Here is a 15,288-nt window from a genome sequence, read left to right on the forward strand (position 1 = left end):
CAGTAGCCTCTTCTGCACAATTCCTCCCCAGCCATTCCATCTCTCAGGAGTGGCTCCATGCTGCAGTCACAGCCACCAGGCAGAAGATGTCACCAATTAGTTTGGTTTGAAAACCCAACCTGAGTGGGTTAAGAAGATTCCCTGGATGCGTGCTGTAAACTCAGGATGACACAAACCAAGAGACCTCAGTGCTCAGGTTAACTGAAGATAGAAAAACAAACCTGGCTCAACCAGAGGATATAATGCTGCCTACAAATCAGGACCTGGTTTGCAGATAGCCTGCAGACTCGCTCTTCCTCCCTAAGTCATTAAGCAAAGAAAGCATTTGCCTGGACACATACATAGTTCAAAAGGCACAGGAAGTAAAAGCCTTTCTGAATGACCTCGTGTGAATTCAACATCAGTGAAACTGTGAAATAAATAAGTATGTGCAAGATCAGAAAGATCACAATGTTCTCCTGTGTGACAAACCTTACTCTGTAACAAAAACAAACCCACAACAAAAATACACATAGGTGCATACAGACATACCTCATGGAGAATAAAAACCAGTACATACACCCTTTTATCAAACTCCTATACATCATTTTTTATAGGCATTCAGTACATCACCATAAGAAACATTTAAATTACTACTTTAAAATGTAACCAAAGGGGTTTTGTTGGTTTCGTTGGGGCTTTTTCTTTCCCCTATACAACCCTATACTTATTTAGGTGTCTGCAATCCAGGTTAAATACAGTACATACAACTTCTCCCCCACCCCCTACCCCTTCCCCACCCCCAGGAGAAACTGTGGGGTTTGTTTTTTTCAGTGGGGCAAATCTTCCTAGGTAACAATTTTCTTATCTCCCCACAAACTAATCTCACAACTGCAGCTTCTGTAAACCAGCTGGAAGCTCCACGAGCATGTGACACTCTTGGACAAGTGGTAGCAGTGTCCACTCTTGGACAGCACTAAAGAACAAGTGGTAACAGTGTCCATTTGAACCAAACACCCAAACCAACCCAAAAATGAACAAGTAGTGGCCAGTTTACAGCTAACTTGGCAGCAGTTTATAGATGAGATTAAAAAAAACAACCAACCAAAATCAAGGTGCTTAAAATTTACGTGACACTCAACATTGCTCCCAAAACAGGGAGCACAAAGAATAAAACAAACCTCTCTCAGATGCTGTTGGACTCTCAGCTAATCACTTACAGTGAGTATTGCAGTTTTCAAGTTTTGCTGGAAGAATTCAGCAAAGTATTTGGGATGCAGGAGCGAGGGACGGGAGAAACTCAACATGAGCTACAAACTGATTCACAGCTAAGTTAACATTTAGAATCTAGCTTCCTAAAACAAAGATTCTAGAGCATCTCATTTTCATGGCATAGGAAATTCATCTCGTTCCATGGGACACTTCATTCCAAATGTCTGCCAAAACCAGGGGACCAAAATCATTCTCTCTGTGTGTGGAAAGCACTTGCAAACTTTAGCTGTTAATTCCTCGGTGTTACTGGCTCTGGCAGCAGAGCAACAGAGGGGAGTTTTGACTTTCAGAGGCAGGACTGTCAATCTGTAGTCGTTAGCTGTAGAATACTTGCTTTCTGTGAAAACAGGAACTATTACCTCAGTTTGAAGTTTCATACAGTACTTCTCCCTGAAACAACACTGTACAGCAGTCTGCCTCGGGTCTCTTCAACCAGACAGGCAGACAGGGCATCTTACACAGGCACGTCAAGTGGGATTTACACTTTTGAAGGAAGCCTTTCAGTTGCAACTGTCCTTAGCAAACTGCATGCCACGACCTGGCACTCTCAGTTTTCCTATTTTCCTTGGAAAAAGGCCCAGGCAGTGATCTCACTCTGTCAAGACACGATTGCCCAGTTTGCTTTCAAGTAACTGTTCTTAGTACAGGTCACTCCAGATCCTGCAAGTTGATTGTGCTTCCAGTGAACTGAGAGTTATCAGAACCTGCATCATCTTCAGTGGAGTTGTGTGCTTCCTGTCAAAGCAAACAGCCCAGAGAGTTCAGAATCTCTTTAATGCTTATCAGTAAGCTTACCTTGACATTTACCCAACACCAGAGAAATGCTTTGAATGGTTTAACAGAAACCCAAAGCCCTCCTACTTTGGAGACTCTCTCAGTGCTAGTACAGTTTTTCTTGGAACACTTCAGATGAGCCTTACTAATGGAGATAATCAGTGACTGACTGCTTTTTCCTCTCTTACTGACTGACAAGTCAGGTATTTCTAGGTTTATCACAGTTAAGTGGTCCTGCTAAATACAAAAGCTGTATTTGAAGCTCTCTTAGTAAGAACAACTACACTGCAGAGCTCACCACTATCAAAATCCCAAATGGTCAGGTAGAAAATGTGATCTATCCACATGCCAATCATTCACTGCTGCTCAGCTGTCAGTTGCTCCTACTCACTAGCATGCAGTTCTCCAGCACAGTAGATAAAAGCATTTATGCAAGCTGTTTGAACACAGAAAGCTCCACGTAACACTGACACTCCGTAGGCAGCAAGGGTAAGCAGTGAAACCTCAGACTGCAGAGGTGAGCAGGCTTTTTAATCTGCCATTTCCACACAGACATGGCTCTGAGATCCAGGGTTGATCCTATTTCCCACTTCCATCCTTCCTGTAGCCAGTTACGTACAATTCTGATTCTCTTTCTTGACCCACTCGCTATCTGCAGCAGGGGGTGAGGTAAACAAGGATGAAGCACTCATGTAATCAATGAGTAATGCATGGTTATTCATTACTCACTAACAGGAAGGAAAAACAACCACATGTCAAAGCTGGAAACACACAGAGGAGATCTGGCAGTGCACCTCTCTGCTTACTACTTCTTGCAAGTGAACTCAAACTCCCAATGGAAAACATGGCAGAACACCACAGTGTTCACAGTAAACTCTCTTCACTTTCAAAGCAATAGAAGCTTTAAATGAAGTCAGTGCAATAAAGGCCAATGTCTGTGTCATGCCATACCTGAAGTATGTGAACAGGTAAATCCACTGTAAGCTGAGAGTGTGACGAGGAGGACTGAGAGCTCAGCTGAAAGGGCAAATCTCCCTCTCCTGGGGAATCATCCTGTGAATGCAGAAGCAAGATGCAATTATGAGACCCACAAACAACTCAGCACAACCTGGCCAATTTCTCTAGGCTTCACCATCTCAAAAACATCTGATAAAGCTATGTAGATCCACAAAGGTAGATGGAAAGGTAACTACCACTTAAATCTGAACTGGGGCTAGTGTATAACTTATTACTTATCACAATCAACTTGGAAAAATTGGCAAGACCTGCAAAGGAAGGAATGGTTCCTCTTCCAATAAACCTAACACTCAGAAAGATGCAAGGATTCTCATCATGTGGTCTGAACATGAAAGGTACAAAACATTCACACCCATCAGAAAACCTGATAGAGGGAGAACTCTGCCCACAGCTTCTGCCACACCATATCCCATTAGCAATAAAGCAGAAGGAGATTACCCTTGCTCTGAATCCTATACAGATACACACCTGGGCAAAAACCTAACACCTGCCATGCTCCACTCACCAGCCCACACTGGTTAACAGGCGTTAGGAAAAAACCATGAAGCTTTATTCCAACAATTCTGAAAAACCAGAGTTTAAGCTGAAAACTCATTTTGCAGCTCATCTTTTCACGTTACTCTTACTGACCATGTAAACGTGAGAGATGTGGGCTAATGCAAGAACTCTGTTAACAAAGCTGAGTATGTGTAACAGAGGAGATGAGCATGTTTGTCTCTCCTCAGCTCTTACCTGAAGAAGCTGAATTTGCACATACTGGGCTCCAGTGGCAGGGTCCCTTATTGTCAGCCCTCCATTTGGCAGAACTATGTTGCCACCAAGTCGACTGCCAGGAGCAGATGATGAAAAGGTGGTAGGGCTTACCTTACCACCTTTGCTTTTCCTCTGACCAGAGCCAGATGCCCCTAAAAAAAGAATCATTTTAATACTTAGGTGGTCAGAAGCAGTTTGCAAAGTTTGCCACTAATATTTTTCAATTTTATGCAGCTATTTATACAGCAAAAGCCTGGAACAGTGCAATATAATTAAGCACCATCTGATAACTGCTAAAATACCAGACAGCAATCAGCTGATGAGCTCCAACTGCTGACTGAGCATCATTTTAGAAGAATGTCATTAAAACCACATCACAAACTGCTTAGCTTAGGGTAGCAGAGAAATATCAGCATATTTGTGGAGTTACAGAAAAGAATTAGAAAGTAGAAATGCATTTTCTTGTTTCAATTTTGCAACCCATTTCCTGAGAAATCACCTACATCCTTTTCCCAAATTATGAAAGGAGCACAGTGATGCTCAGCTATTCCCAGAAAGGTTTTGAGGACTGTTAGAAGAAGCTATGGAAGTGTCACTACCAGAACTTTAGCTCGAAAAGAATCTAAACAGAATAAATGTAAGGATACAATCTTGTCACAGATGTTTCAGATTTGGTTTGGGGTTTTTCTGTGTTGTGGAGGCTTTTTACATCTACAGCACATAAAAGGCTTGGATAACTTGTTTGTAAACACTGAACCTCCCTCTAAAGCTTTCAGTCAAGTAGTTAAGCCAATTAGAAATACAAGACTGTACAGATCACTTTGAAAGCACAAATTAGCACTAAGGCCAAAGGTGGTGAAAGGCAGACTACTAAGAGCCTTGAGTGGGAACAGAAAAAGGAATTTTCCAAGGTCATTTTAGGTGATGTGCAGATTAAGTGCAACTGTCTTTTTAAACTGATGTCAAAAAGACCTGTTTGTTGATGTATGCATATGTTTGGCAACAGAAGCACACGCTAAACTAGCTTCATTGAGCAGCTACCCTTCCATGTGATATCAAACCAGACAGTTTATGCAGGTGTGCCTTTCACAGATACAGAAACAAGACAGCTTCATTTTCAGAGGCAGAAGGTTTAAGATAGATATATATACACGTGCATGTACACATACATATTTTAGTTCTGTGCTGTATGTGTATTTTATACTCCACCCCAGTCCCAAGAGTAGACACAACTCAGCTGCCTGAGCTCATGCAAGTCTAGTGAGCCATGGACGTTTGATCTGACAGACTGTGTAATTCACATCAGAGAGCTTTGGGTCAAGCTACAGTTTTTAGGACACACCTCAAACCACAGCCTACAACTCACCCTACACAAGAACTCACTACAAAGCTACGAACTAAGAGAGAGACTTGAGAATTTCCAGGTAACTATGACATAAACTTATTTCTTAACACTGTTAGCAAATGAAACACTAAAGCAAAACCAACCATGTTTTCATCATCTGTACAGAGTGAAAGACAAGATCAAAAGCAATAAAACCAACAAAAGCAAAGTGACCTCACATTTTGTTGTTTAATAAGAAAATAAAAAGCAGAAGAGATGTAAGGGCCAGTGTCTTGTTAAAAAACATGCAATGCATGGTGCTGATTCCTATGTAAACTTACTGTGAATCTGATATTCCACAGAATATGATTGTCCCAAGTAACAGATGGTACACCACATGCAAAAGTGTTTTAACTAGCAATAAACCAGATGGGATGTTGAAGAATGTACTTGGATACCTGCTCCTATGGCATTGTCAATCCCCCTGCATAACTGTAGTTAATAAATTAAACAAAGTGAATGGCTTCTCACCTGTGCTGCTCCCATTCCCTTTTTGTTTTCTTTTCTTGGCTAGCTGAATGGCTCTGTAATCTGTTCTCGCAGACCCACTGCTCTCCTGGTATATTAAAAACAGCCAAGAGATGCAAAGTGTTTTGAATGCAACAACAACAAAGCAAGGCAATGAACAGAGACTAGTGAGTTCTTGGTTGCAGTTATCTTTTGCACTGCAAACACAGGACTCTAGTTTCTCATGCTCTTCTGGTGTTTTGACAAATGTCTTGTATGCACTTAGTAACTGGAGTTCAACACAAAAAGAAGTTAGCTCCACATTTCTAAGTTTACAGCTTTCCACAGCTTAAATATTTCCTTTGTAAAGTAGTAACATAGTAAAGCAGATAGGGAAGAGTACTTCAAATGCAAACTGAGACTGAGATTAAAATGTTTCAGTTATTCTCTCAGCCCAAATATTTTCCTGGAGCAAAATGCACAAAACATGCCACATAATCTTGGGTATTCTTGTAATTTCCATTTCATCCTGATAGATGGCTGTTTTTTAATCCCTTATTCTGAAAGGTTCTCCCTTAACACTTCCAGCACTTCTTACGAGAAACCATTACACTGAATCTACTTCTGACAACACACCATGCAACAGAACATTCTACTTATTTCATCAAAAAAGAAGCCAGACTGCATGATGTGCAAAATTCAAGAGAAAGGTCTCTCTAGATGGTATAAGCAGCAATGGATAACCTCAAAGTCAGGGCATCTCAGTTGCACTTAAGAGAAACCATTCCACTGAATCTACTTCTGACAACACACCATGCAATGTAACACTCTACATACTTCATCAAAGAGCCAGACTGCATGATGCACAAAATTTGAGAGAAAGGTCTCTCTAGATGGTATAAACAGCAATGGATATCCTCAATGTCAGGGCATTTCAGTTATCTAGGGGTAAAATCAATAGTTACTGCATACCAAAAACGAGTTGCCAGTCACTGTGCCAAGATCCATTTCTTTCTGTGCACTGTAGCTCCCTGGAGGATTGGAGAAGACAAACTGCGTCACTACTTTGCTGCCCTCTTGTTGACCAACAACTTCTGAGCTAGGAAGCAAATTCCGTTCAACTTTACTTGGTGTTAGTAACTCAGGCACACTGGTAGCACCAAGGCTACTAGAAGGAGTCAAAGTGGCTGTGTCAATTGTTAAGTTATTGCTGGACATCAAACCGTGCACGTCTTGACCGGAGTTCCTCACCGACAGCGACGCCAATGAACCCAAGGCTTCTGCACTGACAGTCTGTACATCATCCAAGTTTAAAGTGCTTTGCTGCAGAACCGTTGCACTGGTTCCCAGCAAGAGAGAACTGTCCAAGCTCTGCGGCATATCACTGCTAGCCACCAGTATCAAGGGATCGACTGCCTGACTTAAAGAACTGCTACTGACAGGCAGGTTTCCTCCAAGCGTTGAGCCCACAGAAGCAACATCGATGGTGACAATTCCAGAGTTCACCAGTGTCATGTCTGTTGCAATTCCAGAATTGTGACTGGGCACATTGGAGAACAGAGATACGAGGTCTATATTGCTGAGATCACTCTGTCCCGGGCTAGTGAGTTCACTGCTAGGTGTGAGGGAGCTGGTTGCTTCGAGCTGAGTTAGAAGATCTGCAAGAGATGAGTGTGGTTGTAAGACAGATGCTTCATCATATAAAGGGGAGGAAAAAATACAAGTGATCACAGGTGGAAGGTTAAAACTCTAGATTCTCAACCTACTAAAACACTTCCCAAGTTCCCTCATAGCAGACTTAAGAAGGCTTACTGAATTAAGTTCACTACTGAGAAATCTCAGTTACACATGCACTTGCCAAAAGGAAACACTAAAGTATAGCAATGGAGAAAGGAGTGCAGAAGTGCTTCTAGCCCTTGCTCATAGTTCAGAGAGAAGAAAGACAAGCTCTACTTCGAAAAGAAGCTGCATTTCTGTGCTACTCTGAAGCTAGCTAGAATGTTTTGGTAAGAAGAGCTAAGATTGCAGACTATGGAAGAAAAAGAGTGCTGATGTCTAATTCACTCATAAGCTTGCTGAGATATAAGAACAAGAATCCAAACACATAAGAGAGTCATTCTTCTTCTGGGGGAACTGGCTGAGCTGCATTTCTCTCTAGCCTCTCTGCCATCTCTCTGATTAATCCACTTTGCTTCCTAACCCCCCTGGCTGAACCTCCATTCTTCCTTGGGACTGGGGTAAGGTAGAGGGGTAGGAGAAGGTGAAAGGGTGGTTGAGAGCCCCTCCTGGGGACTCAGGTTTCTGGGAGGGCTGCTGTGTTTCTGTATTACCTTTTACCTTGTATATTTCTGCCTGTAACTGTATATACTGTAAATACCTGCTTGTATATTCTGCTAGCTGTAAATAATAAGCTTCGTTCAATTTCCAGAGCCAGCTGAGTCTAGTCTGGGTGATTTCCAAAGTGTCAGGGGGGCAGGGAACACCCAAACCATCACAATTTCAGAGTTTCACATAGGGCAAGCTTAAGTCAGGTCTCATTGGAAATTCTGAGAGACAAAAACTCACCACAGTCTCACTGATGATTCTGTCACTCCTATCAGTGGGGCTCACATTTCAATACAGGTAAGCAGATCTTCCTTGACAACAAAACATTTAGCTTTTCCACTGCACCCTCCTACAGTTTGAAACAAATACTTTACCTGGGCTGAAGTTATGCTGTTTGACCATGTGAGTCTTCATACTGTGTTTGGAAGTGAACAATTTATTACAGCTTGATACAGGACAACGAGTCTTTAATGAGTCCACGTCTTGAAGATGTTTTTTGGAGTGAATATACAGACTACTTCGTGCTGAAAATTTTGCACAGCAGCCTGCAAGAAGATATACAAGGTTTTAAAGTTTCATCTAGTTTCAATGGACTGCTCATATTTACTAGCTTAACAAAACAAATCCAAGCAGCTCTGCAGAATTATTTTAGTATGCTCAGAGGAATCCAAAGAGAGAAAAATATACCTTTACTTGCTTGACATCAAGGACCTCTCAGTGGAGAGGATATGTCAACAACCTGTTCCTGACAGTAAGCAACTTTTAAACCATTCAGTGTAATGCACAACCCTTCCCTGCTATAGCACCTTAAAAGCAAACTCTTCATGCCAACTGCTAGCAAAACCATTAAAAGCAGAAGCAATTGTCCAGTAGAGCTGCTTTACTTGCTGAAGCAGAACATTCCAGTTCAGACCCAAGATCTTTCTTCAAGGAGTCCTACAGTCCTAACAAACCACGGAGCAACAAGAAGGCTTCCATATGACTGCAACAGATAGCAAAGTGGCCATCCATGACTTTGGGCACCATCACTCACACAGTTACAGTGCCTTCTGTTCAGTGTTACTTCTTCAAACCCTTAGAAGACTCCCTCTAAATTGTTCCATTCCTGTAACAAGCTTACATTTGAGGAAGAGGCTTAAGACAACGACTACCATTTAACACACAAAACAACTGAACAATACCTTCTACTGGACACTCAAATGGCTTTGTACCAAGATGGGTTATACTGTGGCCTTTCAAGTGTTCTGCTCTTGTAAAGGACTTCCCACAGCCTTCTACGGGGCACATAAATCTCCTGTCATCTTCGTGTTTCCTGAAAGGGAAAGAATTGCCACTGGCATGAATACATCCACTGCTGCTTAAGTACTGGAGGAAAAACAAACAAGTGTAATATAATCAGAAAAGGCTACCTTTTGTGTCTCAGCAGCTTGGACATACTGGTAAAAGACCAACCACAACCTTCAAAGTCACAGATGAAAGGCCTTTCACCTGAAGCAAAAAAAGGTTACATTAGTAATTGAGAAACACACAGCACTACTACAAGTTCTCAAGAGCTGCTTAATCTCAATTAACTTAAAACAAGAAGCCTCAAACACCCTCTCATGCAATTCATCGCAGAGTTACTGCGATGTCCAGTCCCTACAATCTGAATCTTCTGTGACTCACTGAATCAGGAGTGCTTGCTGGACTTTTGTATGTAGATTTCACATGGTCTGAGAATTTATTATCTGTTTGTTTTGACCAAGATTGGAATTTACACAACGTTTTGAATGTCTGCAAACTTCAAAATAGAGCTGGGACAATTCTGCTCACTGACTCCAAATAGTCACATCAATCTTTCTCCCTTCATGACTTTCAGTTTTCCAGTACACTGAACTCTGCTCTCCACGTTATTATCTTCCATGTACTTCAACAAGGTACAAATCACCCTCAGAAATACCTGTGTGGCTCCTCATGTGGATTTTCAGCCTGCAAGCTTTGTCATATTGCTTGTTACAGCCAGGGAATGAACAGGAAAACTGCTCCTGCTCTCTGAAGTGTGCTCGATTATGGGAGAATAACGCACTCACTGTGATAAACGTTCTTTCACAGCCTAAGGAGAGAAGGAAAACAGCACACCAGCTTGATACCAAACTGATTCAGGAAAACTGCATTCTCTCCTCCCTCACAACTTCTAAAGCAGAGCCTCTGGAGATTCTTTTACCAGGTTCTCACATCCTGGCACACAAGGGGAAAATAAACCGTGCAGTTCATTGCCACAGACTACAATTACTTAGCCAGAAACACACAGAACTTGGTCTAGGTCATACTACTGAAAACTTGTGCTGTGACTTGTAAAGTGATTTGGATTGGAAGGGGCCTCGAAGACTCTTTAGCTCCAACACCCCTGTTGTGCACAAGGCCACCTTCCACTAGAACAGGTTGCTCAGAGCCCCCGTCGAACCTGGCTTTGAACACTTCCAGGATTAGGGCATCCACAACCTCTCCATGCAACCCGTTCCAGTGCCTCACTGCCTTCAAAGAACTTCCTTAAATGTAATCTAAACCTACTCTATTCCAGTTTAGAGCTATCACTCCTATCACTACATGACCCTCCACGATACCTCTCTCTCTCCAGCCTTCTTTGTAAGCCGGCATAGCACTGCACCTCCTCATACCCGTACCTAAACTGACCGGGGAAAGTGCAGCATTCTCCGGCACACAAACTTTCCCTCTTGATAACCGAGGTGGTAAGAAGCGGAAGCCTTCCTGAGCATCAGGGGGTGGCCTGTAGGGGAAGGAGGTGCCGCGGGGAGGACAAACGAGCAGAGCCACCGCACAGACTCCAGGCAGGGATCCCATCCTTACCTGGGCGAGCCTGTTTTTTGGGGGGGTAGTTTTTTGGGGTTTTTTTTGAAGGGGAAGAAAGAGAACCAAACCCCAGAGGCCCAGCAGCGGCTTACCCGGGAATTCGCAGCGATAGGGCCGCTCGGGCTCCAGGTGGCTGCGGCGGCGGTGGGCGGCGAGGCGGGCGGCGCTGGGGAAGCGCTGCCCGCACGCCTCGCACTTGTGCGCCGCCTCCTGCTCGTGGGCGCGGCTGTGGGCCCGCAGGTTGTAGACGGTGGTGAAGCGCTTGGCGCAGCCCGGCGCGGCGCACACGAAGGGCCGCAGCTTATCGTGCGAGTGCAGGTGTCGTCGCAGCTTGTAGGCCGTGGCGAAGGACCAAGCGCAGCCTGGTACAGGGCAGCCGAAGGGCCGCGCCGCCGTGCCTGCCGCCCCGCGGCCGTCCTCCCCGCCGCCGCCGTGCGCCGAGAGACGATGCAGCCGCAACTGCTGCTTGCGGGGAAAAGCCTCGCCACAGCGCGGCTCTGGGCAGGGAAAGACCGGCGGCGAGCGCGGCCGCGGCCCGCCCGGCGGCTCGGTGGGGCTGGCGGCGGGTGGGGGCGCGGGGGTAGCCGGCGGCGGGGCAGCGCCCGCGGCCTGCTCGGCGCCAGGCCCCAGCGTCAGGACGCCGTTCTCGATGCGCACCACCAGGCTCTGGTTGTTGATGGTGATGGTCCCCGAGAAGGAGCCGTCCTCCGCCCCACCACCGCCATCGCTGCCGACGGGGGCCGATGGCGGGGGAGGAGGAGGTGGCGGCGGCGGAGGTGGTGGTGCAGAGCCGGAGGCCTCCTCCGGCGGTTCAGCGGGCGGCGGGCCTGGCTGGGCGCGCCCCGCTTCGCCACTGCCGGCCGGTCCGGGCTCGGCCGCGCCGCGCACGACGTTGAAGACGAGCAGCAGCCCGTCGTTGTCGGGCGCAGGCCCCGCCGGCGGCGCGCACGGGCTGGGCGCCGGGCTCGCGGTGGACTCCGGCTTCTCCTCCACCAGCAGCACGGGGAAGCTCACGTAAAGGCCCGACGCGGCCGTGCTGGACGCGGCGGAGGAGGCGGCGGCGGGGGCCGCTGGCTCCCAGTCGGGTGGCGGCGGCGGGCGGCGCGGGGCGGCGGGCGGCGCGGCAGAGCCGCCATGTTGGGCGCCGGGCCGGGCCCGGGCCGCCTCCGCGACGGGCAGCCCCTGCGTTTCCATCTTGGGGGTCCCTGTAGCAGCGGCTGAAACCGGAGCCGCGGGGCGGGGCCGGCGTGGGCCAGCAGGGAAACCCGGAGCGCGGAGCACGGAACGGGCGCGGCCCGGCAGGCGCCGGGGAAACCCGGAGCGCGGAGTTACGGACGGGAGAGAGAGGGGCTGCGATGGGGTGGCTGAGCCCTGTCCGCATGCCCTCGGCTGGGGAAGGTGGTGCTGGTGGCTGCCGTAGACTAGCGGGCGGACAGGAAACTGCCTTCAATAGCCAAAGTGGCAGAGGTGGCGTCGTTGCAGTCCTGGAGGGCTGTTCCAGGATTTGTTCACTCCACCTGCAGCAAGGAAGAAGCTGTGGCAGAGCAGAGCCGCGCTGAGTTTTCTTTGCCTGGACAGCTGCGATAGGTAAATGAGAACTGCAATAGCAAAATACATTGTGCAGTTTCCTCCGAAACACGAAGGCAGTGCTATGCCCCAGCCTCCACCGATGTTCCTGTGCACAGCGTGGGCAGGCCTGTGTCACCAAAGAGACGTGGAGGAGGGGGACAGGGCGAGCTCGGCACAGAGGGGAGCCTGCCGTGAAGGCAAGAGTAGGGAAGGGACAAACGGGAAAAAAGACAGAGTAGGAAGAAGGCTCTAAAATGCAGTACAGCACCCACTGAACCTATGCGAAAGAAATCCCGCAAATCCATCTGATGCATACATATATATTCTATGTATATGGTTTTTTTCCATTCTTGGGCAAAACCCTCCTTACACGACTCTTCAGTCGTCTCCGGGGTCTCCAGCGCGTACGAGCAAAGTACCCTGCGCTGGCTGCGGCAGTGCCAGCGCTCCGCCACGCTGCGAGGCCGCGAAGCTGCCCCAGCAGGTGGCGCTGTGCTCTTAGCACTGTTCGAATTGACTCCGCTGAGCGCTGTAGCATCACATTTCTAACGGCAACAAAGAATACGATACCGGTAACCAGGTACACCCAGCTCCGAGGAAGCCGAGGCGACTTGCCATGGAACTAGGCACAGCCAGAGTGCCGCTTTGCCTTTTCACAGCTATCTGCGCAGAGTCTGAAGTCCCTGGAGGCTCAAGCTCAGCCTCCTTGGAAATCTGGCTTACCCCACTGCTGACTCTCACTGGGCATGGGTCGTTCCTGGTTTTGGCTGCCCCTAGCCATCCTCCTCTCCCTGTGGAGGTCTTTGCAGTTCCTTCCTTCATGTTCCTAATTGAAGAATAAAAGTGCCAAGAGGTTTATTGCTTACTACATAGGTACATCACTGGTTCAAAGATGTCAAAACTGAAGAAGAGCAAAAAGCCACAAATCTTTTGTCTGCTGCAGCACAATGCGACCTTAACTAGGGGACCTAACAACTCTTTTGTCTTACAATCTTTATCCATTTAAAACCCACTGTAATTACAAGTGTATGAGTGTCCTGTATGAATTATCCTTTGTCACCAAACTCTTGTCTCTCTGCAACCAGGCACCAGTGTCCTGGGAAAACTCTGCTTTGAGGAAAGAATGATGGTTCAAAGGAAGGATCCTTCAGCCTGTGGCAAGTCAGAGTTCATTACAGAAATTCACTGCCTCTGCATCCACTGTCTGAATCTGATGCAGTGTCTACAGAATCATGGCTTGAAGATTGCACTCCCTCTGTTGGGTTTGTCCAGCAGTGAGGTTAGCTACCTAAAAAATGTCATCAGCATCCCCACAGGACAACAGCATATTCACAGCCCCATCTTCTTTGCAAATGAGGACATAGAAAATGAGGCTCAACAGAGCTCAGAAACAGAATCTTCGTAGTGGGATTTGTTTATGGTTCTGTATGCTGAAGAGCACCTACTATTTCATCCCAGGTAGTAACAAGTTACTGTTTCCCCTTGCCCTCCCAAAGGTACTGTAAGCCTCAACTCAGTTTACATCTAAGAGCTTGAGGCATGCTGTTAAAAGGGCAAGGTAGATTGAAATGTATGCACACAACATATACTACATAACTAAATGGCAGTGAATAGTCATGACCAGCTGATGAGCAGTTCACTGCCTTTCTGTAATCCCTTTTGCCTTACTCATGCTACCTCTTTGTAAGAAAGACTGTAACACACATTTCATCTAGGAGTTCTTGCATAACACTCATGCCTTGAAGTTCCATGTGTCCCTGTCCAGAATTGTAAACACCCAGGGCCTTGAGTGGCATTCAACATGGTAGAATGCAACATTATGTCCTCTGTCCAGTTAAAAAGGATAAGAATAAAGTTCCTTTGGGGCTTATTTTGCTCTCAGATACAAAAGTGAGCATGCTGGCAGGTACCCCAGTACTAAACACAAAGGTGAAGAACTCATAATAAATAATAAATATTTTGTCAACATTTTGTCTCTGGTAGATGTCCAATTAAGAATCACAGAATCAGCCAGGTTGGAAGAGACCTCCAAGCTCATCCAGTCCAACCTAGCACCCAGCCCCAGCCAGTCAACTAGACCATGGCACTAAGTGCCTCATCCAGGCTTTGCTTGAATGCCTCCAGGGATGATGACTCCACCACCTCCCTGGGCAGCCCATTCCAATGGCAATCACTCTCTCTGCCAATAACTTCCTCCTAACATCCAGCCTAGACCTGCCCTGGCACGACTCGAGGCTGTGTCCCCTTGTTCTGTAGAAACAATTAAACATTGCTATCATCAATACAAAGAATACTTGGTTAGAATTAAAATTAATCTATGAAGCAGCTCTAGGTTCTTTAATACAGAAAAATCAGTGCATCTTCTGGTTGTCCCTCTTTACAAAACACTACTCTAGTCCTTTTGACTGAAAATTAGAGTGGTTTTATACAATACCATGATACTGACTTTGGACCCAGTCCAGTGTGGCTATTAGGTAATGTGTAACACATGTCAAATCTGGCTGACAACTACTCACATCTCAACCACATTACTTAGCAATATACTTGCCTTTTCTATAACATGAAGCAATTCAGATCAAGTGCAGATTGCATTTCACAGAAAGTTCAGTTACAAGCAGGTGCCAGACTCTTGCTATTCATCTGAAGACACACACAGTACGTGAACAGGGCAAAGAACTGATTTGTGATTCAAAATGAATGTTTCCTTTACTTGGTGCCAAAGGCAGAGCTGCAGAGTGTGCTCACCTAGCAATTACCACAGGCTTTAACAGTTGTATAGTTTGACACTCCAGAGTCCTGAGGGCTGAAGCTCATCTGCAGCAACCTGCAAAATGCAGGTTTAGCTGTGTAAACCCTTCACCTTCCAAGGGGTAATGGATACAGTGCCAAAGAGATAGAGGGACAGCCCAGATCAAATC

The 15,288-nt window shown here is 46.3% G+C and overlaps 1 protein-coding gene across 1 annotated transcript; it reads right to left on the reverse strand.

Moving 5' to 3' along the window:
- Positions 1-775: 775 nt before the first annotated feature.
- Positions 776-12,313, reverse strand: ZXDC (ZXD family zinc finger C). The gene is made up of 10 exons (XM_064156833.1): positions 10,894-12,313; positions 9,891-10,043; positions 9,361-9,439; positions 9,133-9,263; positions 8,326-8,496; positions 6,599-7,284; positions 5,651-5,735; positions 3,775-3,947; positions 2,977-3,078; positions 776-1,986 (listed from the first exon to the last, which is right to left on the reverse strand). Exons 1-10 carry the CDS (start codon positions 11,993-11,995, stop codon positions 1,900-1,902), a joined length of 2,769 nt encoding a protein of 922 aa, XP_064012903.1. The 5' UTR covers positions 11,996-12,313; the 3' UTR covers positions 776-1,899.
- Between the last annotated feature and the right edge of the window lie 2,975 nt (positions 12,314-15,288).

This window comes from Pogoniulus pusillus, chromosome 16, assembly GCF_015220805.1.
Source record: "Pogoniulus pusillus isolate bPogPus1 chromosome 16, bPogPus1.pri, whole genome shotgun sequence".
In the NCBI taxonomy this organism is placed as follows: Eukaryota; Metazoa; Chordata; class Aves; order Piciformes; family Lybiidae; genus Pogoniulus; species Pogoniulus pusillus.